Raw genomic sequence first — 26,459 nt, 5'->3', positions numbered from 1 at the left:
AAAGATATATTCCAACTAGTGACTTTTTGAACTTTACCAGATCTCCTCACCCAAGGGAATGAAAATCATATTTCATAGTATCATAGTAGGATACAGCACAGAAGGAGGCCATTCGGCCCATCGTGCCTGTGCCGGCTCTTTGGTAGAGCTATCCCATTAGTCCCACTCTCCTGCTCTTTCCCCATAGCCCTGTCATTTTTTCCCCTTCAAGTATTTATCCAATTCTCTTTTGAAAGTTATTACTGAATCTGCTTCCACCACTCTTTTCAGGCAGTGCATACCAGATCACAACAACTCGCTGCGTTTAAAAAAAAAAATGCTTCCTCATGTCACTTCTGGTTCTTTTGCCAATCACCTTAAATCTGTGTCCTCTGGGTACTGATCCTTCTGCCACTGGAAATAGTTCCTCGTTTTTTACTGTTATAAAAACCCTTCATGATTTTGAACACCTCTTATCAAATCTCCTCTTAACCTTCTCTGGTCTAAGGAGAACAACCCCAGTCTCTCCAAATAACTGAAGTCCCTCATCCCTGGTATCATTCAAGTAAATCTCTTCTGCACCCTCTAAGGCTGTAACATCCGTCCTAAAGTGTGGTGCCCAGAATTGAATACAATACTCCAACAGAGGCCTAGCCAATGTTTTATAAAGGTTTAGCATAACTTCCCTGCTTTTGTACTCTATGCCTCTATTAATAAAGCCCAGAATCCCATATGTTTTTTTAATAGCCGTCTCAATTTATCCTGCCACCTTCAAAGATTTATGTACGTACACCCCCAGGTCTCTCTGTTCCCCCTTTAGAATTGTACCATTTAGCTTATATTGCCTTTCCTCGTTCTTCCTACCAAAATGTATCACTTCACCCTTCTCTGTATTAAATTTCATCTGCCATGTGTCTGCCCATTCCACCAGTCTGTCCATGTCCTCCAGAAGTCTGTTACTATCCTCCACATTGTTTCCCTATTTCAGAGTTTCGTGTCATCTGCAAACTTTGAAATTATACCCTCTATACCCCAATCCAGGTCATTAATATATATAAAAAAGAGTAGTGGTCCTAATACCGATCCCTGGGAACACCACTGTATACTTCCCTTCAGTCTGAAAAACAACCATTCACCATTACTCGCTGCTTTCTGTCCCTTAGCCAAAATTGTATCCACGCTGCCACTGTCCCTTTAATCCTATGGGCTTTAATTTTGCCTACAGATCGATAATGTGATACTTTATCAAATGCCTTTTGAAAGTTCATTTTCATAACATCAACCACACTACCCTCATCGACCTTCTCTGCTATTTCAACAAAGAACTCAATCAAGTTAATCACACATGATTTTCCTTTAACAAATCCGAGCTGACTTTCATTTATTAATCCATACTTTTCCAAGTGCCAATTAATTTTGTCCCAGATTATTGTGTCTCAAAGTTCCTCCACCAGCAACGTTAGGCTGACTGGCCTGTAATTGCAAGATTTATCCCTCTCCCCTTTTTTTGGACAGGAGTGTAACATTTGCAATCCTCCAGTCCTCTGGCACCGGCCCCATATCTAAGGAGGATTGGAAGATTGTGGCCAGAGCCTCTGCAATTTCTGCCCTTACTTCCCTCAGTAACCTAGGGTGCATCCCATCTGGACTGGGTGACTTTTCTACTTTGAGTATTGTCAATCTTTTCAGTACTTCCTCTGTATCTATTTTTATCCTATCCAGTATTACTACTACTTCCTCCTTTATTGCTTCATTGGCAGCATCCTCTTCTGTAATGAAGACCAATGCGAAGTATTCATTTAGTACCTCAGCCATACCCTCTGCCTCCACAAGAAGATCTTTTTTGTCCCTAATCGGCCCCACCCTTCCTTTGACTACCCTTTTACTATTTATATGTTTATGGGTTCCCTTTTATGTTATCTGCTAATCTTTTTTCATACTCTCTCTTTGCCCTCTTATTTCCTTTTTTAGATCTGCTCTATACTTGCTGTATTTAGCGTGGTTCTCTATATTATGAAACTTACATTTGTCATAAGCCTCCTTTTTCTGTTTCATTTTAATCTTTATATCTTTAGTCATCCAGGGAGTTCTAGCTTTGGATGCCCTTCCTTATCCCCTTGCGGGAATGTGTCTACTCTGTACCCGACCCATCTCTGCCTTGAAGGCCTCCCATTGTTCAATTACTATCTTGCCGACCAATTTTTGATTCCAATCCACTGGGGCAAGATCTCTTTTTAACTCACTGAAATTAGCCCTTCTCCAGTTAAATATTTTTACATTTGATTATTCCTTGTCCTTTTCCATAACTATTCTAAACCGAATGATATTATGATTACTGTTCCCCAAATGCTCCCCCACTGAAACATCCTCCACCTGCCCCACTTCATTCCCCAGAACTAGACCGAGCACTGCTTCCTTTCTCGTTGAGCTGGAAAAACACTGATCAAGAAAGTTCTCTTGTACACAGTTCAGGAATTCCTCCCCTTTGCCCTAAACACTGTTACTATCCTCGTCTATGTTGGGATAATTGAAGTCCCCCATTATCACTACTCTATAGTTTTGCATCTTTCTGTAATTTGCCTGCAAATTTGCTCCTCTATCACCATCCATTGTATACCCTCTATTAGTTGTTGGAAATAAGTCTGTGTATGTATGTATGTGTGTGTATATATATATATATTTTTTTTTTTGTTCATGGGATGTGGGCGCCGCTGCAAGGGCAGCATTTATTGCCCATCCCCAATTGCTCTTGAGAAGGTGGTGGTGAGCCGCCTCTTGAACCGCAGCAGTCCGTGTGGTGATGGTTCTCCCACAGTTAGGTAGGGAGTTTAAGGATTTTGACCTAGCGATGATGAAGGAATGGTGATATATTTCCAAGACGGGATGGTGTGTGACTTGGAGGAGAACGTGCAGGTGGTGGTGTTCCCATGCCCCTGCTTCCCTTGTCCTTCTAGCTGGTAGAGGTCACGGGTTTGGGAGATACTGCTGAAGAAGCCTTGGCGAGTTGTTGCAGTGCATCCTGTAGGTGGTACACACTGCAGCCACGGTGCGCCGATGGGCCGATGGTGAAGGGAGTGAATGTTTAGGGTGGTGGATGGGGTACCAATCAAGCGGGCTACTTTGTCCTGGCTGGTGTCGAGCTTCTTGAGTGTTGTTGGAGCTGCACTCATCCAAGCAAGTGGAGAGTATTCCATCACACTCCTGACTTGTGCCTTGTAGATGGTGGAAAGGCTTTGGGGAGTCAGGAGGTGAGTCAATCACTACAGAATACCCAGCCTCTGACCTGCTCTTATAGCCACAGTATTTTGTGGCCGGCCCAGTTAAGTTTCTGGTTAATGGTAACTCCCAGGATGTTGATGGTTGAGGATTCGGCAATGGTAATACCGTTGAATGTCAAGGGGAGGTGGTTAGACTCTCTCTTGTTGGAGATGGTCATTGCCTGGCACTTGTGTGGCGCGAATGTTACTTGCCACTTATCAGCCCAAGCCTGGATGTTGTCCAGGTCTTGCTGCATGCGGGCATGGACTGCTTCATTACATGAGGGGTTTCGAATGGAACTGAACACTGTGCAATCATCAGCGAACATCCTCATTTCTGACCTTATGATGGAGGGAAGGTCATTGATGAAGCAGCTGAAGATGGTGGGGCCTGGGACACTGCCCTGAGGAACTCCTGCAGCGATGTCCTGGGGCTGAGATGATTGGCCTCCAACAACCACTACCATCTTCCTTTGTGCTAGGTATGACTCCAGCCACTGGAGAGTTTTCCCCCCTAGTTTTACAAGGGCTACTTGATGCTACACTTGGTCACACGCTGCCTTGATGTCAAGGGCAGTCACTCTCATCTCTCCTCTGTAATGTGGTCTAGAGCCTTTAACATAATATAGCACCTTTAATGTAATAAAATGTCCTAAGGTGCATCTCATGAGCGTTATCAAACAAAATTTGACACCAGGACACATAAGGAGATATTCGGACAGCATGACGAATCAGAGACAGTGGAGGGGTTGAGAGAAGTGGTGGTGAGGGAGAGCTGGATGTCGTCAGTGTACATAGTAGCTGAACAATGGTGGAGTAGGGGAGTGAGGAATAAAGAGAAATCCAGTATTGAAAAGAACAAATTTGCACCCTGAGGATGTTACAAAGCAATTCACAACCAATTAAATACTTTTGAAGGGTAGTCACAGTTATTTTGTAGACAAATGCAGCAAACAATTTAAGCATAGCAATGAGATGAATGATCAGTTAATCTGTTTTTCTGGTGTTGGACGAGGAATAAATATTGGCCAGGATACTGGGAAAATTTACTACTACTTTTCGAAAAGAGCACCATGGGATGTTTTACATTCACCAGAACAGGAAAATGCAGCCTTGGTTTAACATCTCATCCAAAAGATAACGCCTCCAACAATGCAGCATCCGGTCAGTACTGCTCTGAGATGTCAGCCTAGATTATGTGCTCAAGTACTGGAGTGGGGCTTGAGTCAGTGAAGCTATTAGAGGAACAAAAGATGCGTGCAAGACGTGTCGGAAATGCACAACAAGTATGTCAGCATCTGAAAGAGAAAACGCAGATTAACGTTTGCATTAGGAATTTTCATCAGGTCTACGGGGCAATTGTCACATGATCTAATTTCCAGGAAAACTTCAAACTGGGGTTGGCAGCACTAGACATGAGACATAAGCAAATCTCTACAGTAGGGCAAGGTAAGGTCTTGGATGGATTTTAAAAAAGATGAGAATTTCAAAGTGAACTCACTGGAACAAGAGAAGCCAGTGGAGTTCAGAGAGCATGGTGGTGATGGGAGTGTAGAAGTTCGTGTGGATGAGGATGTGAACTGCAGCATTTTGAATGAATTGAAACTTGTGGAGGACGAAGCAAAGAAGCTGGCATTAATTCGAGCCTCAAAATGAAGAAGGTACGGACTAGGATAGCGAGAGGAGAGGTAGGAACAGAGTTGGGTAATATTGCAGAGGTGGAAGACAGCAACTTTGCAGTGAAGTCGATGTGGAGGAGGGGGTGAGCTCAGAATCGATCCACACTATCTGGCTCAGTCCAAGGCAGTCAGAAATGTTGATGGAGTCATCCAGAAGCGCATGGGTCATGACAGGAGCCAAAAAGGATGGTTTAATTTTTGCAAACTTTCAGCTGGAGGACATTTTGGGTCATTGAGGTCTTGTTGGATCGGCAACTGGAGTGAAGGAGGGAGAAAGATAGGGTGTCATTCGCATGCACGTGGAAACTAATGCTATGCTTCCTTTAGGGGGTTGTAAGTATATGATAAAGAGAAAAGAATCAGGAATTGACCTCTAGGGTTGTGTTCAGAGGAGGAAAAGCTGCTGAAAGCAATTGAGCACCTGCTCTGCAACAAGTATGAACAGAACCAAGGGAAAGCAGTACTACAAAGGTGGACTGTACAGATGTTTGAAGCGAATGGAATGATAAATAGTGTTGAAAGCAGTGGAGAAGTTGAGGATTAGAAAAGATGGAGAAAGCCATGATCACAGTCACACAGAATGTTGTTTGCTCCTTTGGGAAACGCAGTCTTAGTACTTTGTGCGGGGCGAAAGCCAGGTTGGACAGTCTCAAATAAGGAATGATGGGAGAGGATCAAAGCATCTTGCAGGAGAATGGAGAGAAAGAGAAGGCTGGAGATGAGATGATAGTTGGAGAAAAGTGAGGGATAAGGTTAGGTTTCTTAATGAGGAACTATAACCACGAAAAGCAAATGATTGTTGGTTGAATAACAAAGTAGTGTCTTAGTTGCAGAGCTGGCCAGCAACATTTTGAGGTTATACTAAGAGCATAAACTCTGCTGTCATGTTTGCTGGTCACAATATATTCTGTACTTTCTGTTTGCATGATGCATACAATTTTATATCTCTTTAACTGCTCCAACACAATACCATTTCTTTGTATTTTATTTCTTAGGGCTTGGCAGAGTATTTGGAAAAAACAACCCAACGAACAGAATCACAGCAGTCTAGAAGCTGCAATACTGCAATAAAGAGGCGGCGGCAGAAAAAAGGTTTGAATCGTCCACAGACATCCCCTTCAAGAGAAACGGTCCCATCTATACCTGCAATAGACTCAGCCACATCGACATCTATACTGTACCAAGCCTTACACGTGCCTGTAGCAGCCCATAGTCAATCCTTGCCTATAGCACAGCTAGCTCTCTCTACATCTGTGGTAAAATCAGTTATGTCCACACCTACAGTGAAACCATGTTTGTTCAAGCCTGCGGTGGAGAGATCCCAGCCGACGCCTGCAGTGGAGAGATCCCAGCCGTCGCCTGCAGTGGAGAGATCCCAGCCGACGCCTGCAGTGGAGAGTTCCCAGCCGGCGCCTGCAGTGGAGAGATCCCAGCCGTCGCCTGCAGTGGAGAGATCCCAGCCGTCGCCTGCAGTGGAGAGATCCCAGCCGTCGCCTGCAGTGGAGAGATCCCAGCCGTCGCCTGCAGTGGAGAGATCCCAGCCGTCGCCTGCAGTGGAGAGATCCCAGCCGTCGCCTGCAGTGGAGAGATCCCAGCCGTCGCCTGCAGTGGAGAGATCCCAGCCGTCGCCTGCAGTGGAGAGTTCCCAGCCCGCGCCTGCAGTGGAGAGATCCCAGCCGTCGCCTGCAGTGGAGAGATCCCAGCCGTCGCCTGCAGTGGAGAGATCCCAGCCGTCGCCTGCAGTGGAGAGACCCCTGCCGTCGCCTGCAGTGGAGAGACCCCTGCCGTCGCCTGCAGTGGAGAGACCCCTGCCGTCGCCTGCAGTGGAGAGACCCCTGCCGTCGCCTGCAGTGGAGAGACCCCTGCCGTCGCCTGCAGTGGAGAGACCCCTGCCGTCGCCTGCAGTGGAGAGACCCCTGCCGTCGCCTGCAGTGGAGAGACCCCTGCCGTCGCCTGCAGTGGAGAGACCCCTGCCGTCGCCTGCAGTGGAGAGACCCCTGCCGTCGCCTGCAGTGGAGAGACCCCTGCCGTCGCCTGCAGTGGAGAGACCCCTGCCGTCGCCTGCAGTGGAGAGACCCCAGCCGTCGCCTGCAGTGGAGAGACCCCAGCCGTCGCCTGCAGTGGAGAGACCCCAGCCGTCGCCTGCAGTGGAGAGACCCCTGCCGTCGCCTGCAGTGGAGAGACCCCTGCCGTCGCCTGCAGTGGAGAGACCCCAGCCGTCGCCTGCAGTGGAGAGACCCCAGCCGTCGCCTGCAGTGGAGAGACCCCAGCCGTCGCCTGCAGTGGAGAGACCCCTGCCGTCGCCTGCAGTGGAGAGACCCCAGCCGTCGCCTGCAGTGGAGAGACCCCAGCCGTCGCCTGCAGTGGAGAGACCCCAGCCGTCGCCTGCAGTGGAGAGACCCCAGCCGTCGCCTGCAGTGGAGAGATCCCAGCCGTCGCCTGCAGTGGAGAGATCCCAACACATTCATGCAGCGGAGCAATGCCAGTCCACGCCTGCAGCAGAACAGTCACAGTCCACACCTGCAGCAAAACAGTCACAGTCCACACCTGCAGAAGATCAATCCCAGTCCTTACCTGCAAAGAAACAGTTCCAGTTCTCACCTGCAACAGAGGACCTGTCTACTTCAGCAATAGAATGTTCCCCACCCACACCAGCAGTAGAAGTGGCTCTACCCATAGCTGTAGAAAGTTCAACACAACAAGCAGAATCACAGCAGTGTAAAACAGGCAGCACTATACAGAAGAGATGGCAACGTAGAAACCATCTGAATACTCAACAGATTTATCCTACACCACAACCGGCATTTGAGGCTAAAGCAGAGACGATATTTACACAACTGGTCACTTCACCTGGTAGGAATATTTTTCACAATATTTTGTGCAAGTTCTAGAGTGAAATTAATTAATTAATTTTCCAAAAAACATAATCCTGCAGGGCCTAAACACATTCTCTAGATTTATTTTGTAAATCTATAAATTTACTCTCTTTTCTTTGAAATAAACACTTTGTTTCCCCATAGCTGCCAGTATTTCCTAATTGGTACTGTTATTGTGCGTTTCCCCAATTTCAGAGCTAACATGGGATAACTTAGAAGCTAAAACGAGATCACGTTCCTCTGCCTTAAGGATTGTGTCTGCATCATTAAAATCAAATAATAAAATCTAATAGAAAGCTGCCCTTCCAAATAGCAAGCCAGTTATACTTTGTCTTTTGAAGTCCCATTTTATTTTTACAAAGCACCAACAACAAAAATTTCCTTTAATATAGGGAAATTTTCTAAGTCCTTTACGGAGGTAGGAAGAAAAATAGTATCAAAGAAATCGAAAGAAGGAGCAAAGAAATTGACGCAGAGCTATTGTGGCAGATTCAGGAGAAGTGACAGAAAGCTTAGTCGAAAAGATGTTTTTTTTTAAAGAAGATTTCAAAGGTAAGAGAATTATAGAGGAGTAGAGTGGTTTAGAGAGGGATTTTTGTAGAATAGGGCCGAGGTGGCTGAAGGCTCTGCCAAGACTGCATATTGGGTCAAATTTTGTGAAGCTGTGCTAGCAGTGTGGGACCTTACGTTCAGTGGGTGTGGTTTGAAAAATTGGACAACCGACTTCGCATGTCCCCCACTATTCCATTGGATGATTTGGGTGGAAATAATGTGGCTGCGCTACTGGAATGCGTGGCCTCATTTTAATATTTAACTGCAATAATTAACTGTCCCGTGCCAAATTGTACATCTTCAGATGAGGCTCTGCCTGCAGTGCAGCCCTCACCCATAATGAGTAAGCACAACAAGAGTCCTGGGATCTCACCTGCTGTCGCAGGCTTTTTAAACTGAGAAGGTAAGTTTTACCTCGATCATTTGCTGCATTTTGCTTCTTGCACTAGTTGGTTTTGCTGGGTAGTCCTTCATTTTTGCACCTTTCGGTTTTTCCCTGCCAGTACTTGTTTCCATTATTGTTGGTTACTGTGGCTTTGACGTTGCACCTTACAAAAAGGTGATGAGGGGTATTTGTTTGGGAGTTCTGAACCCACTGCATAATTGAGCTGAAGATCATTCATGAAGGGCCAACAAGTAGAGATGCAATAACCTCAGAGGTGTTTTGGCTCAACCGTCACTCTTCCGGACTTGTACCTGGATATAAAATCGTAGAAAGTTACGGCACAGAAGGAGGCCATTCGGCCCATTGTGTCCGTGCCTGCCGAGAAAGAGTTTTCCAGCTTAATCTCACTTTCCGGTACTCGATCCGTAGCCCTGTCGGTTACGGCACATCAAGTGCGCATCCAGGTACTTTTTAAATGAGTTGAGGATTTCTGCCTCTACCAACCTTTCAGGCATTGAGTTCCAGACACCCACCACCCTCTGGGTGAAAAAAATTCTCCTCGGCTCCCCTCTAATCCTTCTACCAGTTACTTTAAATCTATGCCTCCTGATCACTGACCCCTCTCCTCCCTATCCACTCTATCTAGTCCCGTCATAATTTTATATACCTGAATTAAATCTCCCCTCAGCCTCCTTTATTCCAAAGAAAACAACCCCAACCTATCCAATCTTTGCTCATAGCTAAAATTCTCCAGCCCTGGCAACATCCTTGTAGATCTCCTCTGCGCCCTATCTGGTACAATCACATCTTTCCTGTAATGTAGTGACCAGAACTGTACGCAGTACTGAAGCTATGGCCTAACCAATGTTTTATACAGTTCTAGCATAACCTCCCTGCTCTTATATTCTGTGCCTTGACTAATAAAGGAAAGTATCCCGTATGCCTTTTTAACCACCTTATCTACCTGTCCTGCTACCTTTAGGGATCTGTGGACATGCACTCCAAGGTCCCTTTGTTCCTCTACATCTCTCAGTATCCTTCCATTTATTGTGTACTCTCTTACCTTGTTTGCCAGCCCCAAATGCATTACCTCACACTTCTACCGATTGAATTCCATTTGCCACTTTTCTGCCCACCTGACCAGTCCATTGATATCTTCCTGCAGCCTACAGCTTTCTTCCTCACTATCAACCACACAGCCAATTTTTGTATCATCTGCAAACTTTTTAATCAAGCCCCCACAAACAAGTCCAAATCATTAATATATACCACAAAAAGCAAGGGACCTAGCACTGAACCTCGCGGAACCTCTTCCAGTCACAAAAGCACCCGTCAACCATTACCCTTTGCTTCCTGCCACTGAGCCAATTTTGGATCCAACTAGCCACTTTCCCTTGGGTCCCATGGGCTTTTACTTTTTTGACAAGTCTGCTATGTGGTACCTTGTCAAAAGCCTTACTAAAATCCATGTACACTACATCAAACACGTTACCCTCATCGGCCTTCCTTGTTACCCGCTCAAAAAATTCAATCAAATTAGTCAGACACGACCTTCCCTTAACAAATCCATGCTGACTGTCCTTGATTAACCTGTGTATTTCTAAATGACGATTTATGCTGTCCCTCAGAATTGATTCCAATAATTTACCCAGCACCAAGGTTAGATTGACAGGCCTATAATTTCTCGTTCCATCTTTTTCTCCCTTTTTAAACGTTGGCAGCCCTCCAATCCTCCGGCACCACGCCTGTATCCAGGGAGGATTAGAAAATGATGGTCAGAGCCTCTGCTATTTCCTCCTTTGCTTCTCTTAACAGCCTGGGATACATTTCATCCGGGCCTGGTGATTTATCTACTTTCAAAGATGCTAAACCCTTTAATACTTCCTCTCTCACTATGTTTATCCCGTCTAATATTTCACACTTCTCCTCCTCCTTAACTACAATCTCTGCATCGTCTCCCTCTTTTGTGAAGACAGACACAAAGGCCCCGATATTAGCAGGGAGGCGGGATGGCAGCGGGGGGGCGATTGGGCACATGGGTAACCTGACCAATAAAATCTGTCCGTTCCCCCATGCGATCGCGAGTAAATTGGAGCCACTTAACGTGGTCGGAAAGCTGTGCAGCGGGCGGACTGCGCACCCGCATCACAGGCTGTCAGCTGGAGGAGCTCTATTTAAAGGGGCAGTCCTCCAATGGCTGCTCCTGGAGCAAAAGTCCAAATAGCACAATGGAGCACCATAGGAGAAAGACTGCTCCTAGGTTTAGTGATACCTCACTCCAGGTGCTACTGGATGGGGTGAGGAGGAGGAGGGGGGATGTGTTCTACCCGGCGGACGGGAGGAAGTGGCCTGCCTCTGCCACCAAGAAGGCCTGGCTCGAGGTGGTAGAGGAGGTCACCAACAGCAGCAACATCTCCCGCACCTGGATCCAGTGCAGGAAGCGCTTCAATGACCTAACTAGGTCAGCCAAAGTGAGTACACTTACTCATTCTCCTACATTCCGTCTTCCATATCACCGCCCCCACCCCCCAACCCTTTCTGCACTGCCAACACTACTCTTCACATCAATCCTCGCACCCACTCAAAGCTCATCCTCAACTTACCTGCACTTCCTCACCTCCCCATTACATACCTCTCCACTATAATTCAACCCAATCCTCATACAATGTCATGGGTCTGTCTCATACTCACTCTCTGATGCATCTCTTTCACGGTCAGCCGCACCCAAACCAATGCATTCATCGGTTGGCCACGTCACCATCACTCATGCGTCTGTACTTTCTCCCCTTATAGGAGAAGAGAGCCCAGAATGCACGGGAGAGAGCGAGGACCAGAGTGGGGTCTGCAAAAGATAGTCGTCCTCACAGACGCGAAGCAGGAGGCGCTGGAGCTGAGCTGCACCCTCGAATGTCTGCCCGTCGGGGATGCCGAGACTGGCACCTGACAAACGTCTGGTGACAGAACTTTAACATTCAGCGCACACAATATGAATTGATGTTAACATGCCTTGCCATCTTCAGCACCTCAACATCTGTGATTATGCTTATATTGCCTCCTGTTCTCATACAGGGCCTTCAGCGACCGCTGTGACGGCGGAGGGCGAGTCCTCAGAGGACCTGCTGGCCGCTGAGGGTGCACCGTCACATCTGAGTGAGCCATCCACCAGCGCAGATACACACAGTTTGGTGGGTCCCAGTCCACAGTTAGTTGGGGTCGCACATGGTGAGTTACCACACATGTGAGCACGAGCAGACACTGGTGGCAGGGGCAGCTGTGGAGAGTCCATGTCGGTGGGAGCACTCCTCTCCAGGCTCTGCTCAGCTGGACACAATTGCTGAACGCTGGGGGCCATCCTTTAAAAGGAGAGTGATCGAGGGGCAGCAGCACATTTGCAAGGTGCTGGAACAGGTGCTGCGCGCACTCTTCACAATCACGCAGAGGATGGAGAAGTCCAACTCCTGCATGAGTGGAATGGTGACAGAGGTAAGGGAGGGAATCTCTGAGATACTGTTACAGGGATGTGAGGGCATCTCTGAGATAGTGTCGCGGGTAAGTGTGGGAATGTCTGCGATGGAGGGAAGGCTAGCCTCCATGGAGCTTCAAGCACGGCTCATATTGAGTCCATTCAGGCCCTGACAATGGCCATCCGGACTCAGGGTGAACCACATTCTGCCACCTTACACAAGCAGGCAGATACACTAGCGCTGGCCTTACAAAGCTTCACACATGTCCTCCAAACTGTCGTCCATCAGAGTGGTAGGAGTGATGTGGGCCTGGCCCAGGGGAGGGATGATAGCGAAAGGAGACCTGGAAGTGGGGACGCCACTCAAAGCGCTTCCACGTCTCACCCGTTGCCCCCCTGTCAACCAGTATCTGCAATGCTGCCTCCTCTCCAGGTGGCCGAGTCTGCCCCTGCACAGGTGCAGGTGGAGCAGTCTTTGGAGGGGCCCTCATGGGCCGCGAAACCCAGAGGGTGTAGGCCCAAAGCATCTAATCGGTCAAGGCATGAACAAGAGCAACCTGCCACTACCTTTGCTGCAGCCACAGGGGATGCACCACGTAGAAGTTGTTGGAAGCGAAAAGCGAAGATTTTATAAGCACAAAGGGGTTGCACAAGGGTGTTTGACGGTTTGTCATGTTTTTTTATTTATATTTGCTTTTTGTTAAACGCGCATTAAATATTATTATTGTCACCACTACTGCCACGTCTTGGCCATTCTGTAATAAGGCCCTTTCATGAAGTTCACCATGAACGCCCACACTTGATGCCACCCATTGGGTCATTCTACAGTGGGCGTTTGTGTAATTGCAGGACTGTTTTGTGCAGGGAGTGGGGTGGGCTGGTGTGGCCGCTGCTCTATCCAGGTGGTGAGGACTGGACTCTTCACACTGTCTGATGCTAGGAGAACCTTTCACATATCAGTGATCCCTTGCCTCAGAAGCAGCCAGGTGAGCCGCTGTTCTGCCCATGGGTTGCTCCTGCTCTGCCTCCTTCTCCTTATTGTGGGTGGCAGATGTGGATGGGGCCTCCGCAAGCAGCACCCTTCTCTGTTGCGCCATGTTGTGCAGGGCACAACACACGACTATAATGCGTCCCACCCTTTCTGGTGCGTATTGAAGTGCTTCCCCAGAATGATCAAGGCACCTGAAGCGCATCTTGAGCAGCCCTATAGCATGCTCAATTGCAGACCTGGTAGCGATGTGGCTGTTGTTATATCGACGCTGTTGCTCGGAGGTGGGGTTCTTCAGAGGAGTAATGAGCCACGTGTGCAGGGGGTATCCCTTGTCCCCGAGGAGCCATCCCTTACAGGAGTTCGGTGCATGGAAGAGGGGCAGGATGTTGGACTCCCGGATGATGAAGGAATCATGGCAGCCGCCAGGGTATCTGGCGCACACGTGAAGGAATCTCTTGCGGTGGTCACAGGTGAGCTTGAGTGTTGATGGAGTTGTTGACCGGAAGTCACCGGTTAACAGTTTTGGCTTAGTACACAGAGGAAGAGTCAATTCTCTCTTAATTCTCAATTCGCTTTATTAACATTATTAGATCATGTACATACCGCCTATACGTCTAGTTAGATATAGGCATGCAGTTTACAGCAGGTTATACAGTTTTATACTCAAACTAGGATTTAAACGCACACCCACTAGCTGACTAACACTCCGAGTATTAGGATTTAAACGCACACCCACTAGGTTTTTCTGACGAACACTCCCCGAGTGGTCACAGAATAGAAAGGATATTATATTACCCGGAAAGGAGAGATACTACTGGCCAGGCAATTCTCTTTCTCACTCCCGACGTAGTCTCTACGTCCCTGACGTAGGGTTCCCACTTCCACGAGGGTTAGTCTCCGGAGTCTCCCTCACAAACAAAACTGGGACCAAGCCAGCAATTCTTCAGTTTTATTCCCAAGTCTGTCTTTTCGAATGATGCTGTCTTCTCTGGTTGGCTCAAAGTTGCTGGAGTGATCGATGTCATCCCCTGATTGTTCCAAGGGCCTAGGTAGCATCACCTCATATTCCTTTTCTAAATAAGGACTGGTGTCTCATCACAGTTCCTTTGTCCCTGTAAGAAGCGGAACGAATTCAAACCGGTTCTGGCCAGTTCAGACCAGTGACTGAACTCCAGGTCACCCCAATTCAAAAGTCAGTGTCTTTGTTAGCAATTCGAATTAACCTCAATAGGTTTCTGCAGCCTCTGGCCAACAGAGTGATCGCCCTTCCTGTAGATGAACAGTCCTGGTTTGTGTGGAGGTGCTCATATGCCTATCTGGGTGCAATCGATTACACCCTGCTCTGTTGGAAACCAGCCACATTGTGGAATCCCATTGCCCTCTCTGTCTGGCTGAGGTCGTCCATGGGGAAGTTGATGTAGTGTGAGGCCCTGCAAAACAAGCCGTCGGTGACCTGCCTTATGCACTTGTGTGCAGACGACTGAGAGACCTCGACGATGTCCCTGGTGGCACCCTGGAATGAACCGGAGACGAAGAAGTTGGTGACTGACCCCGACAGGTAAGAAGATGCTGCCCGGCCCAGCCGGGAGCAGCTCAGCATGAAGGAGGCTGCAGATGTCTGCGACTACGTGGCGACTGACTCTGAGCCTCCGTATACACTGCTCCTCAGAGAGGTCCTGGAAAGTGAGCCTCGGTCTGTAGACCCTGTTGCGAGGGTAGTGCCTCCTGCGACGTCGCTTTCTCTGTTGCCCTCCGTGCTGTTGTGTAGATGCCTGAGGTGTAGCACTGTGTTGTGGAGCTCCACGTGACGGAGGTGGACGCCGTGCCTGGCGAGGCTGGTGATGTTGCTCGTCCTCAGGTGTAGTGGTGAATGCAGTCATGGCGCCCTCCATCCTGATAGTGTGAGTTTGAGGGGGTCCGCAAAGTAGGTAAATATGTTTGCACAGCAGAGTTTTGGGTGCAAAGTATGAATTTTGAGTGAAAACACAAAGGTATTGCAGCCATAACTTTGTCTGAAGTGACAGAGTGCCCTGCTGCAATAAATGAGGTTTTCTCCCCACCTGTCAAATAATCATTTGCATCCCACTGGCTGCAGGCTGAAACACGTCTGTTGCAACAGGAAGTGTTTCCCAAAGCACTGCAAACATGCTGAGTATCCTTCAAAATTGCACCCCTGCCAAAATGTCTACTCAATCTGATATTTCAAGTACTTTGACTATCTGTCAAAGTATGGAAATTATCATCCCACCGGCTTTAATTGCCGGTGGGACTCCCGCGTTCGGGAGGCATGCGCACACCCGAATGCGTCACGGTGGAACCCGGAAGTCAACGGGTTGGAGCCGGGCTCCGAACCCGCCCTGGACTTCTATGATTTTAGGAACCCAACCCCCCCCCCACCTCCAATGCACCCACTGTGCTATCTGAAAATCGGCCCCAAAGTATTCATTAAGAATCATTCCCACACATAAATTACCTTTTTGGTCTCTAATAGGCCCTACTCTTTCCTTCGTTATCCTCTTGCTCTTTATGTATTTATCAAATATTTTTGGGTTTTCCTTAATTTTACTTGCCAGTATTTTTTCATGCCCTCTCTTTGCTTTCCTAATTTTCTTTTTAATTTTAACCCTGTATTGAGCTCTCAGTATCTGATATAAGCTTCCATTTTTTGCCTTATTTTACCATGTAAGCTCCTTGTCATCCAGGGGGCTTTAAATAATCCCACCCTTTTTCTTTGTGGAAACATGTTTGCTCTGAACTCCTTGAATGCCCCCACTGCTCTGACACTGATTTACTTTCAAGTAGCTGTTTCCAGTCCACCTTTGCTAAATCACTTTTCACCTTAGTAAAATTTGTTGGAGAGGTCCTTTCTTTACCGCCTCTGCTATACCAAGACAAACTGCCACAGATTTATGCCATCTTCTGCACAAGTCTTGATCAGAGACACTTATTCCTGTAGAAATGAAGATTATTGCAGCATGAAGCTTTATGCTAGCAGATCCTTCCAAGCCACCCCTGGAAATATTTAACACTTCAGGCAATCTGCATGTACTGGGGAAGTAATCGTCATTATGCTTGCAAGGAACAACATCTTCTTCACTTTTCCTGTGGAAATGAGGTATTAACTACGCTGAATGCAGAGCCTTCATTGGGTAACTGGGTTCTCTTACCCCAATCCAGAATTAACAGTGATATCTAGTGGGAATTCTGGGTTAAATTATATTTTTTACTCCTGTATACTTTTTTGGTGACATATTAAAGACAGGAATTTTGCACTCTCCCAGTTGCCAGCATTAAGCACTTCCAGGTAAGCTGAAGCCCTAGTAAAATTGAAGTCAATGGGAATCGGGGGAAAACTCTCCAGTGGCTGGAGTCATACATAGCACAAAGGAAGATGGTAGTGGTTGTTGGAAGCCAATCATCTCAGCCCCAGGACATTGCTGTTCCTCAGGGCAGTGTCCTAAGCCCAACCATCTTCAGCTGCTTCATCAATGACCTTCCCTCCATCATAAGGTCAGAAATGGGGATGTTCGCTGATGATTGCACAGTGTTCAGTTCCATTTACAACCCCTCAAATAATGAAGCAGTCCGTGCCCGCATGCAGCAAGACCTGGACAACATCCAGGCATGGGCTGATAAGTGGCAAGTAACATTATCGCCAGACAAGTGCCAGGCAATGACCATCTCCAATAAGAGAGTCTAACCACCTCTCCTTGACATTCAACGGCATTACCATCGTCGAATCACCCACCATCAACATCCTGGGGGTCAACATTGACCAGAAACTTAACTGGACCAGCCATATAAATACTGTGGCTACAAGAGCAGGTCAGAGGCTGGGTATTCTGCAGTGAGTGACTCACCTCCTGACTCCCCAAAGCTTTTCCACCATCTACAAGGCACAAGTCAGGAGTGTGATGGTATATTCTCCACTTGCCTGGATGAGTCAGCACTCAAGAAGCTTGACACCATCCAGGACAAAGCAGCCTGCTTGATTGGCACCCCATCCACCACCCTGAACATTCACTCCCTTCACCACCGGCGCACTGTGGCTGCAGTGTGTACCATCCACAGGATGCACTGCAGCAACTCGCCAAGGCTTCTTCCACAGCACCTCCCAAACCCGCGACCTCTACCACCTAGAAGGACAAGAGCAGCAGGCACATGGGAATAACACCACCTGCACGTTCCCCTCCAAGTCACACACCATCCTGACTTGGAAATATATCGCCGTTCCTTCATCATCGCTGGGTCAAAATCCTGGAACTACCTTCCTAACAGCACTGTGGGAGAACCTTCACCACACGGACTGCAGCGGTTCAACAAGGCGGCTCACCACCACCTTCTCAAGGGCAATTAGGGATGGGCAATAAATGCTGGCCTCGCCAGCATCCCATGAACGAATAAAAAAAAAAGTAAGCTAAAGCACACCCAATTGCAGAGTAAAGCTCCTTCTACTTCCCCCTCCAAATAATATGTTAGTTCTAACGTTGGAAGAGCACTTCTTCATTGTACCGGTGTGATTCTTTCTATTTCACATACCAGCCATTATTACAACATCTTTGAGGCAATCAGTTTAATTTTTGGCAAAAGGGATGCTATGTTTAAGAATAAGAGTTTACTGCACTTTTGCCCATATTCTGTGTTGGCATGGCAGTGGCTCCACCTGGCCAGTTGATCCCCTTTCAGGGGAGATTACTTTACACTTTTTTTTCCCCTTTTAAGATTTAGGCAGAGAAATTGATTGTTATTTTCATGACCTCTTATTGAACGATCTTCAACTCTCTTGCCTTCATTTGATCAACCCATCAAGATCCCTTAAGACTGGATCCAATAATTCAATTGGTTTGCAGCCCCTAGAGGTTAAGACTGATGGCATGGCTGATGACAGGACCAGCTTAGAGAACAGGGATTTCAACATTTGGTGGTTACAATATTGTTGGCTTCCAGAAATACCGTTTGACTTGCAACTTTATTAGACCTTCAGATCCTGCTGGAGCACCAAGCATCCTGAGAATCCACATTGCTGCTATTTTTCTCTGTTCTCCTGATTTAGCAAAGGTGCCTGAAATGTGTAATCTTTTACATTCTTTGAGGAAACATTTCTGTGGGACGCAGTAAGGGAGTGTCGGCGGGTTGGAATTGAAAATTCTCCTAGAGATAGATTTTTCTTTTGGTTGTGTGACTATCTTAGCCATCATATGTGGAATATATTTTTGCAAGAAGGATAACCAGGGCACCTAAAGGTAGGTGATCTATATTTATAAAGGTCTTCTTTGATATAGAATTTCTGCTAGCATCAAAGCTAAGATATTAGGAAAAGTCATTGAGGCTGCATTCCCAGCACGGAGCTTCCCTCAGTAGGAGTGTAAGTCACAGGACTGCCCCTTAGTGTCAAGTGACCCTCCTGTAGGGTGAGGTGCTGTGCCAAGAGCACAACCTCTTTGAATTTACTCTGTTTTCAGTTTAAATCAGAACTCTTAATACAATGATATCATTTTTCCACATTCTGCTTTATTTTTGGATGATGAATTACCAGGAATCTAGCATGTCAGGTGTCATTTTGTGTTAAATTTTCAAACTGGAAAATATGTAAAGTTTAAATATTTATTTTCTCTGAATAGTGAAATGAAGTTTTTTTTTGGATTGTCAGTTTTCAAGTGCCAGTTCAGTTTCAGAGTGATACAAAAAGTTATATAAAACTGTTCTTTTTGCTCTATTATAGAAAATGCTGAAGGAAAGCGTCAGAGAAAACCAACTAAGAAGCTGTTGGAATCAACAGAAGATTTTGATCAGCTGTTTATTCCAAAGAAGAAATTCAAACAAGACCTTCATCACTCATTTAAGGCATGTGTCCTGGCTTTTAAAATAATTTTTAAAATGTTATGTCTCACAAATTGAACATATGGAAAAATTTATATAAACTGTTTTGCAGTGGTGCAAGATTCCACAAGTCCCCAAGTTTCTTGCTGTGAATTTTTGGGCTCGGGATCTGTGGGATTCTTTGAGACCAATGAAATAAATTGTATTGTTATAGTATGTTTTTTGCCATTAGACAGAGGGCTATCATTTCCACAGCCCATGTCACACAGTAGCAAAAACCCAGTACTACAGCATCATAATACTTTGTAGATTGTTGTAATGTCATGTTTATGCCAGCCCTGAGCTGTAATCTACAGTGATCATATGAAATTGTAGGGTAGATTTTCAGATAGGGATGCAGTTTACTCCCAGACGTTTAGAAACTGATGTAAAGCTCACCCGAAGTGAAATGTGAAGTTTGTATGCAATGTACTGTGGTCAGCACATTATCATAATTATGATAGCTTCAGATTTGGATTGTGCAGGAATAGGTGGACAATTAAAGGGAAATGTCAGAACAGGAGGACAAAAATCTTTGCTGCCTTGGAAAAGGCACTTGAACCTGTTGGCAGCATTTGCTAAGTTTGAAGGGGGAGAGGGCTATGAAATGACAAGTAAAAACTAAAAGAAAGCCAATGTGCATTATTATGATAGCATTCTGCATGCATGAATGCCTAGAAATTATGTGCCCCCCCCTCCCATAATTTGAATATTTTAATTAAGCTCCCCGCCTGTGGACAATTTCTGCCCTAGTTTTTTCCACTCCCAAAATGTGCATGTTATGAAAGTAGGCAGACAACCTTCTTAGTGGTTCCTACTGCTACACGTAATGGAAGAAAAAAAGACTGATTTTTGAAAACACTTAACCATTATTTTTATCTTAACATGATATTGAAAGAAAAAGCAACAGTAAATGAGGAAGAAACTGCAGTGTGAAATTGAGAATTTGTGGCAGGAGTAGGGGTTATTTATAAAGATAAATCTATCTACCAATTTATGCTGATATCCCGCTGAATCAGTCCTGGCATGAGACCTGTCTGAGGATCCGGAGCAAGTGCTATAATAGAGTTTGGACAACAAACAAGATTCAAAATACAGTGGAGCTGCACATTTTGATGTTATCATGCTTTTGACCAGAATGGCCGCAAAACAAATTTTCTATCTCTGATGGACCTCTCAAGGTTTGAATGGGCTTTGATGAATTAGAGTCTGAATTTCACGCACTCCATTTAATTAACAAATTCAAGTGCTGGGAAATGTAGTTTATTGTTAAAGTATTTCTTTTGTTGGACAAAGCATTACATAATGTTTAAGGAACCCATTAAGGAACAGGTGTTGTCATGATATAGGCTGTCTCTTATTGACCTATTTTTGGTAGATTGGTTTGGGTTGCCATCCAGTTATGATCAGCTCAGATCACCTCCCTCTGCCCCTACCTCAGCCCATCTGCCACTGAAACCCTTGTCCATGCCATTGTCACCTCCCGATTCGATTACAGTGTTCTCCTGGCCAGCCTCCCAACCTCCACACTCCGTAAACTTCAGCTCATCCAAAACTCTGCTGCCCGTATCCTCCTAGCCCTCAGTCCTTGCTGACTTACACTGGCTTCCCGTCCCACAGTGTCTCCAATTTAAAATTCTCATCCTTGTGCTTAAACCAGTTCATGGCCTCGTGCTTCCCAATCTCGGTAATCACCTCCAGCGCTCCCCCCAAACTCTGTACCTCTAACTCCAGCCTTTTGTGCATCCCGCCCCCTCTGCCCCGTCATTGCTGGCTGCGCCTTCTGTCGTCTAAGCCCCAAGCTTTGGAATTCTCTCTCTTAAACCCCTCTACATCTCCACCTCCCTCTCCTCTTTTAAGACCTTCCTTAAAACTCACCTCTTTGAACAAGCTTTTGTTCACCCCCTTCTAATATCTTCTCCTTTGTCTTGGTGTCCATTTTTGTCTGATTATGTCTCTTTGAAGATTGAGATGATTTTCTGTGTTAAAGGCATAAATGCTACAACAGTCTGATATCAATGCTTTAGATGTGTGAGTGAGAACTAAATGTGCCAGAGTGAGAATATCAAATTTTCCAATGAGCTTGCAGGCTGTACTATTGCAGATTCCATTTACCAGGATCCTACTTTTTAATTGATGGTGAAATGATTGTTTTGGAGTGTTTCAAAAGCAGCATAAGACCCTAAAAATAATGACAGCCATGATCACCAACATACCACACCAACCTAAAGCAGATGGCAGGTTGACCTCCTTTTGTACCATAGGAGGTTTCACACCAGGATTCCAGGATTTTAAAGATTCAGGCAAGGAAACTAGAATGGCCCAAAAAGAAAATTGTTCCAGCTGCTGCCACACACCAGCAGTGACTTATCATTGCTACCTTCCCTAATACTGGTGGAAATTGTCAATGGAGGGCCATAGCGAGTGATTTTTCTTTTTTCCTCCCGTCACAGCATCAACCATTTCTTAAATTATTTCAAGGTTGTTGCCTCCACTACGCTATCCAGAAGTCCATTCCATATGTTGATTGCTTTGTGTGAAGTAGAACTTCATGGCATTAGTCCTAATTTTTCCTTATGCTCGTTTAAATCTGTCCCTTTTTGTCCCACTGTCCTGGTTTAATTTGAAGTGATATCCTGAATTTACTTCCTCTATACTGTTTGCTATCTTATATACTTCTATAAGGTCACCTGTCAGATGTATTCTTTCAAGGTCAAAAAGCCCCTGTTTCTCCAGTCTTTACTCATAACTCATTCATCTGACAGTAAGGATCAGTCTAGTGGCTTGTCTCTGACAAGAACCAGAAGAAATACTCAAGGTGTGATCTGATGAGGGCATTGTCTAATTTAATCATGACTTCTTCTGATGTACTGTATGATTTTGCCTTTATCAATAAGCATTCTATTTGCTTTGCTGCTTTCTGATGCATAGTAATTAAACATGTTGAGCAGCAAGTTAAAAGACTTGTGGGTGCAGGAAAAGTATTGGGTGTAATTATTGTTCATTTTAGAATCCTGAATCATTTTCTCTCTCATTTCTCCAGTGAAAACAAGTTCAATTCTGTGAGTCTTCACATAACTTTAGTGCCTAAGTACTGGAATCAACCTCGGAGCTTTCCCTTGAACCCTTTAATAATGTGAATCTAAGCAAATTTTTATTTAACTCAGGCTGTGATTGCTGCTCAAAATTACCAAATAACACTTGCGATTAGAAGATATATTTCTTTCTTCTATACAGAGTAGTAGATATGTGGAATAGCAAAAGTAGTTGAGGCTATTTCAGTTAGCTCCTCAAAGAGGTAGTCAACTATCTATGAAAAGCTAAATGGATAGGATCAATGCTGATCATCAAATACTAATGAAACATGATGCTTCATGGCCTGCTGAGACCATTCTCCACCGTCTGGCTGGGTATCCTCCAGTCCTAATAAATGTCTTATCTCTAGCCCTACTCTTGCAACCCAAAGCCATTCCCACTGCATTGCTCTTACTTCAGCTTGGTAACCTAGACTTTCTAGAATTTCTCTTGTAAAGGTTAATCAAAGAGTACTCTACCTTTGCCTAACTAACTATGACCCATTCCAATTGGATTCCTTCCGGCTTTACCTCTAATTCTACTTAGGAAAGCAATATACACTCCTAAATTCCACTTGCACTGTACAGGTAAATAGGAACCATTGTTCCTGGATTCCTTTGATTTCTGACTGTAACCCAAGCTATACTTCTACTGGATTGCCATTACTTGAGCTTTGTAGCTAGAAACAAGAGGATGATATCTGGTCCGAATCAACTTCGTTCAAGTCTACAGGTCTCGGTCCAAGTTAAATGGATGCAAGCTGCTTCAGGCTAGTATCCAAGTGGAGGATCCTTTGGTTAGTTGAGGTTCGTCTCTGGGTTCGGCTTTCTAGCTCAAGTCAAAGTAAATTGAATATTTCACTGAGGCTGGTTTGAGGATTCCTATAATTGACTACCTACTGTTGGAATTTGATGGTGTTACTAGTTCTGCGAGGTTGAATTGATGTTATTCCTCTTTACAGCCCTCCCTACAGTCTGAAGCCAGACGTGTAAAGAAGCTTCAAACCACAGTAATTGGTCCTGTGCCACAGTCTGCCAAGTGCCATTCAGGTAAGTGAGCTGGCAGTAGTGATCACACTGCACTTAACAGTAATTGAGGTGTAGTAGCTTTCAAGCATTAAAAACAAAGTTACTTTTGAGAACTGTAAAAGTTTTAATGTGTTATTCTACTCGCATAGATCTTCGGTTTTGTTCTTCATTCCAGCATCCTTCATATATTGCAGGAGTAATCCCAAGGTCTACAGGAAAAATCCGTGACAATATAGTCCCTTCAAAACATTTTTGAAGACTCGATGCTACCTGAGTGATCTCTCCTCCCCATGTCACAGGCATTTATTCATAGGTTCTGATCCTTGTTGTCAGATGGTTTGGTAACAAACCTGCGATGAAGTTTTGTTTGTGTTTGCAAATAAGGATAGTTTCTTATTTTCCACAGTAAATTTTGAGAAATAAGTTCCCAAGTGATGGAGGGATTCCTTTGTAATTTAGATCTTGTGAGGACAAAACCTCTCTGAAAGAAGTACGAGATGCTTACTCTACCCCATGTTATTTAAGTGCTCTATCTGGGAGTTTGACTGGTCAGAATCGATGTCAAGGATGCTTACGTCAATGTCACATTTTATCCCAACTATTGGAAGCTTGAGGTTCTGTGTCCAGGGAAGGAACTACAAACAGAGTATACTTCATTTACATCTGCTCTGAGTGTTTATGAAATGCCTGTTCTTCAATGCAGCCTAACTATGTCTTCAGCACATAAACACTGATTGCTTTTAAAATATTGCCACCACAGAGTGCCTTGTTGGAGGTCAGCATAAATATGTTCTGTCCGCGTCTGTCAGGATCTCTGCCTTCTTGGCAACTAACAGAATTCTAATTTGGACATAGAAAAACTTGATATTTATAGGCACTCACTTAAGGGTGACTCTGAATTACCTCTTTACCAACAATTCTCATTCCCCAGAGTGTAGTATTCACTCATCTCCACCCCCACTTCCACCCTCCCCCAAAAGAAAGGCACATTTTTCTAATGAATTCAGCATTACTTGTTCTTTGCTGATGGTAGCAGCTATTTTCGTGGTAACAGAAGAGGATTCTTTATGACTTGTGTTTTCACAAGTCTCTGAATCACTCCCAGTTATCAGTTAGGAATGTTGGGCTTCTGGTGGTGCGTCCTAAACAGAATGTTTTTTCAGGTTACAACCGTTGCTACTACGCCTGAGATTGATGAGAGAGGCCTGCTAATTTTTTTGAAGTTGGCAGGGAGGTGGGGGGAAGCAGTCTAAGCCACACATCAAAATATTTGCAGCCTGATTGGCCCGGTTAGATTTTTGGCATCTGGTCTATGCTAACCTGCCCAACTCTTAGCAGACAACACTAGATTGCTTTATTCATAATAAAGTGAAATTTACTCATTGTTCCAGTATTAAAATGCTGGTAACCATTAGTGTTGGAACCACTCTTTTAATTCAACAATTAGCCAGTGTAGAGAACATACAGCAAATCTCTCTTAAGTCAGTTGATGGTTCAGCTGTTTGAAAGATGTCACAAATGATTTTCAAGAATGGGATTATCCAGATTGGATGTATTTGTGATGTTGGTCAACAAACAATTTCTGTTACTGCTTCACAACTAGGGCAAGGCATACATGGAAGCTTGATAGCCTGTCATTCTTAATGTAGATGGGAATTTCTTTATATGTTTCCCTCCATTTTCTCTAGAGTATTTAGAAATGAAGATGATGTTAATCATTTAATTCGACATATTGACCATGGATCTCTTTGTTCCTGGTATTAAAATTTCTAACCAAATCTTACTTTCTTGTAGGAAAGACTTGCTAACCTGATTGTTGGGCTAGTTCTTCCATCTCTAGCAGGTTTCATCTTGACTACTTGGTTACTGAAAGTGGGAATTACTGGCAATAGGGCCTAGACTGTCTCTCCAGATACTTTAATGACATGTGGGAAATCTTCCATAAATAACATTTATAATACTGGGAAGAAATTTACTTGATGGTGTTCTGTTGGGTCCTTTGTTGTGCCTTGGGTTTTCTTTAATGGCCCCGAATTTGCTGTCAAAATAGCAGTGAGGTTAGTGGCGCTCGCCTTTATTTATGCGCAAATCGCGAAGCAACTTCAGGCGAGGGCAGATGTGCGGTTAAACGCACGAAATCCAAAAGTTGCTGTCCGAGATTTGCCACTCCACCACTAGCTTCACGAAAACAGCATCTTGCCGTCTGCCTCACCATTCAACTGTATTGAACGGCATAAAGTTCCTGCATTTACACAATAGATACAAAATTAAATTCGCCATAGAAAGTTAGGGCTGGTCCATTTCAGTCTAAGTACCCTTTTAACGCCATGATAAGTGTTAATTACTGCCAGTTAACCTCTCTGGCACTGAAAATGAACTATTACAAGTGTGGAGTCTCATTCCTTCAGGTTTTAATTGCTGTTGGAGATTTTTTAAAATATTAAAATTAAAACATTTTAAAAAAAAATTCCTGTCTTTTTTCTCTCTCTTAATCCAATCTTTCCTTCCCTCTCTTTTTCTCTTTCTGTACCTGATTTGACATTGAATTCACCTACTCTAACTTACACTTCCTTCTCAGTCCTTGCGCTGTTCATTTGACAATGCTTCAATCCAATTGGTTAAGAAGATACACAGTTGCTTGCCCTGTTCGCTCAGATCCCAGATGCCCTGTAGAGGGCGCCGCGCTGTTTCCCTCTCCCACTTACAGCAACTTGCAGCGCAAAATACCAGAGATTAAACCATTGACCGGCTACAGCAAATTCTGGTCCAATATCTCTAAATCTAGGTATAAAACCTGTTCTTATCAGAGAAAATGTTGCAGCTTTCATAGTTGTTCTCATTGATTCACTTGAGGAATGCTGACTTATATCCAGTTTCGTGAAAGGTTTGGAAATCTATTCCTATTCATGTTCCGCCAACTGTTCCTTAGGAGTTGAATTTTTTCTCCTTTTGAACCTATACATTCTTGTAAGCTGAAATTCCTGACTCAAAAGATTACTTTCCTGCTGGTGCTAGTTTTAATAAAAAGAGTTAATGAACTAAAGTCTTATCTTGCCTTGTGGGTTAACAAAGCTGACCATAAACTACATCTGAAATTTATGCCATAGGAAGAAATTAATATGTTCCTTTCATCTTCTCTATCTCAAATCTGAGATGGAGTGTCAATACTATTTAGTAGATGTAAATAGAATATTGGCTTACATTGATAGAACAAAAACTATCCTTAAGGCTCATCAAATATTTACTTTGATATGGCAGCACCAGAAGAACTGTTGCCTTATGAAAATAAAGGTTAACTGAGATTCTTTAAGTAGG

General features: G+C 44.9%; 1 protein-coding gene across 1 annotated transcript in view; it reads left to right on the top strand.

Annotated features, from left to right (window-relative positions):
• Window positions 1-26,459, top strand: part of LOC137332220 (histone-lysine N-methyltransferase, H3 lysine-36 specific-like) — a 205,674-nt gene that overhangs the window by 99,162 nt on the left and 80,053 nt on the right. The window contains exons 10-12 of the mRNA XM_067995913.1: window positions 5,911-7,768; window positions 18,905-19,026; window positions 23,078-23,165. Of these exons, the coding sequence (XP_067852014.1) occupies window positions 5,911-7,768; window positions 18,905-19,026; window positions 23,078-23,165 (2,068 nt within the window). The remainder of the gene's footprint in view (window positions 1-5,910; window positions 7,769-18,904; window positions 19,027-23,077; window positions 23,166-26,459) is intronic.

This window comes from Heptranchias perlo, chromosome 14 (genome assembly GCF_035084215.1).
Source record: "Heptranchias perlo isolate sHepPer1 chromosome 14, sHepPer1.hap1, whole genome shotgun sequence".
NCBI classification, from domain to species: domain Eukaryota; kingdom Metazoa; phylum Chordata; class Chondrichthyes; order Hexanchiformes; family Hexanchidae; genus Heptranchias; species Heptranchias perlo.
The sequence above is the reverse complement of the archived record's forward strand: the minus strand, read 5'-3'. Positions and strand labels throughout refer to the sequence as shown.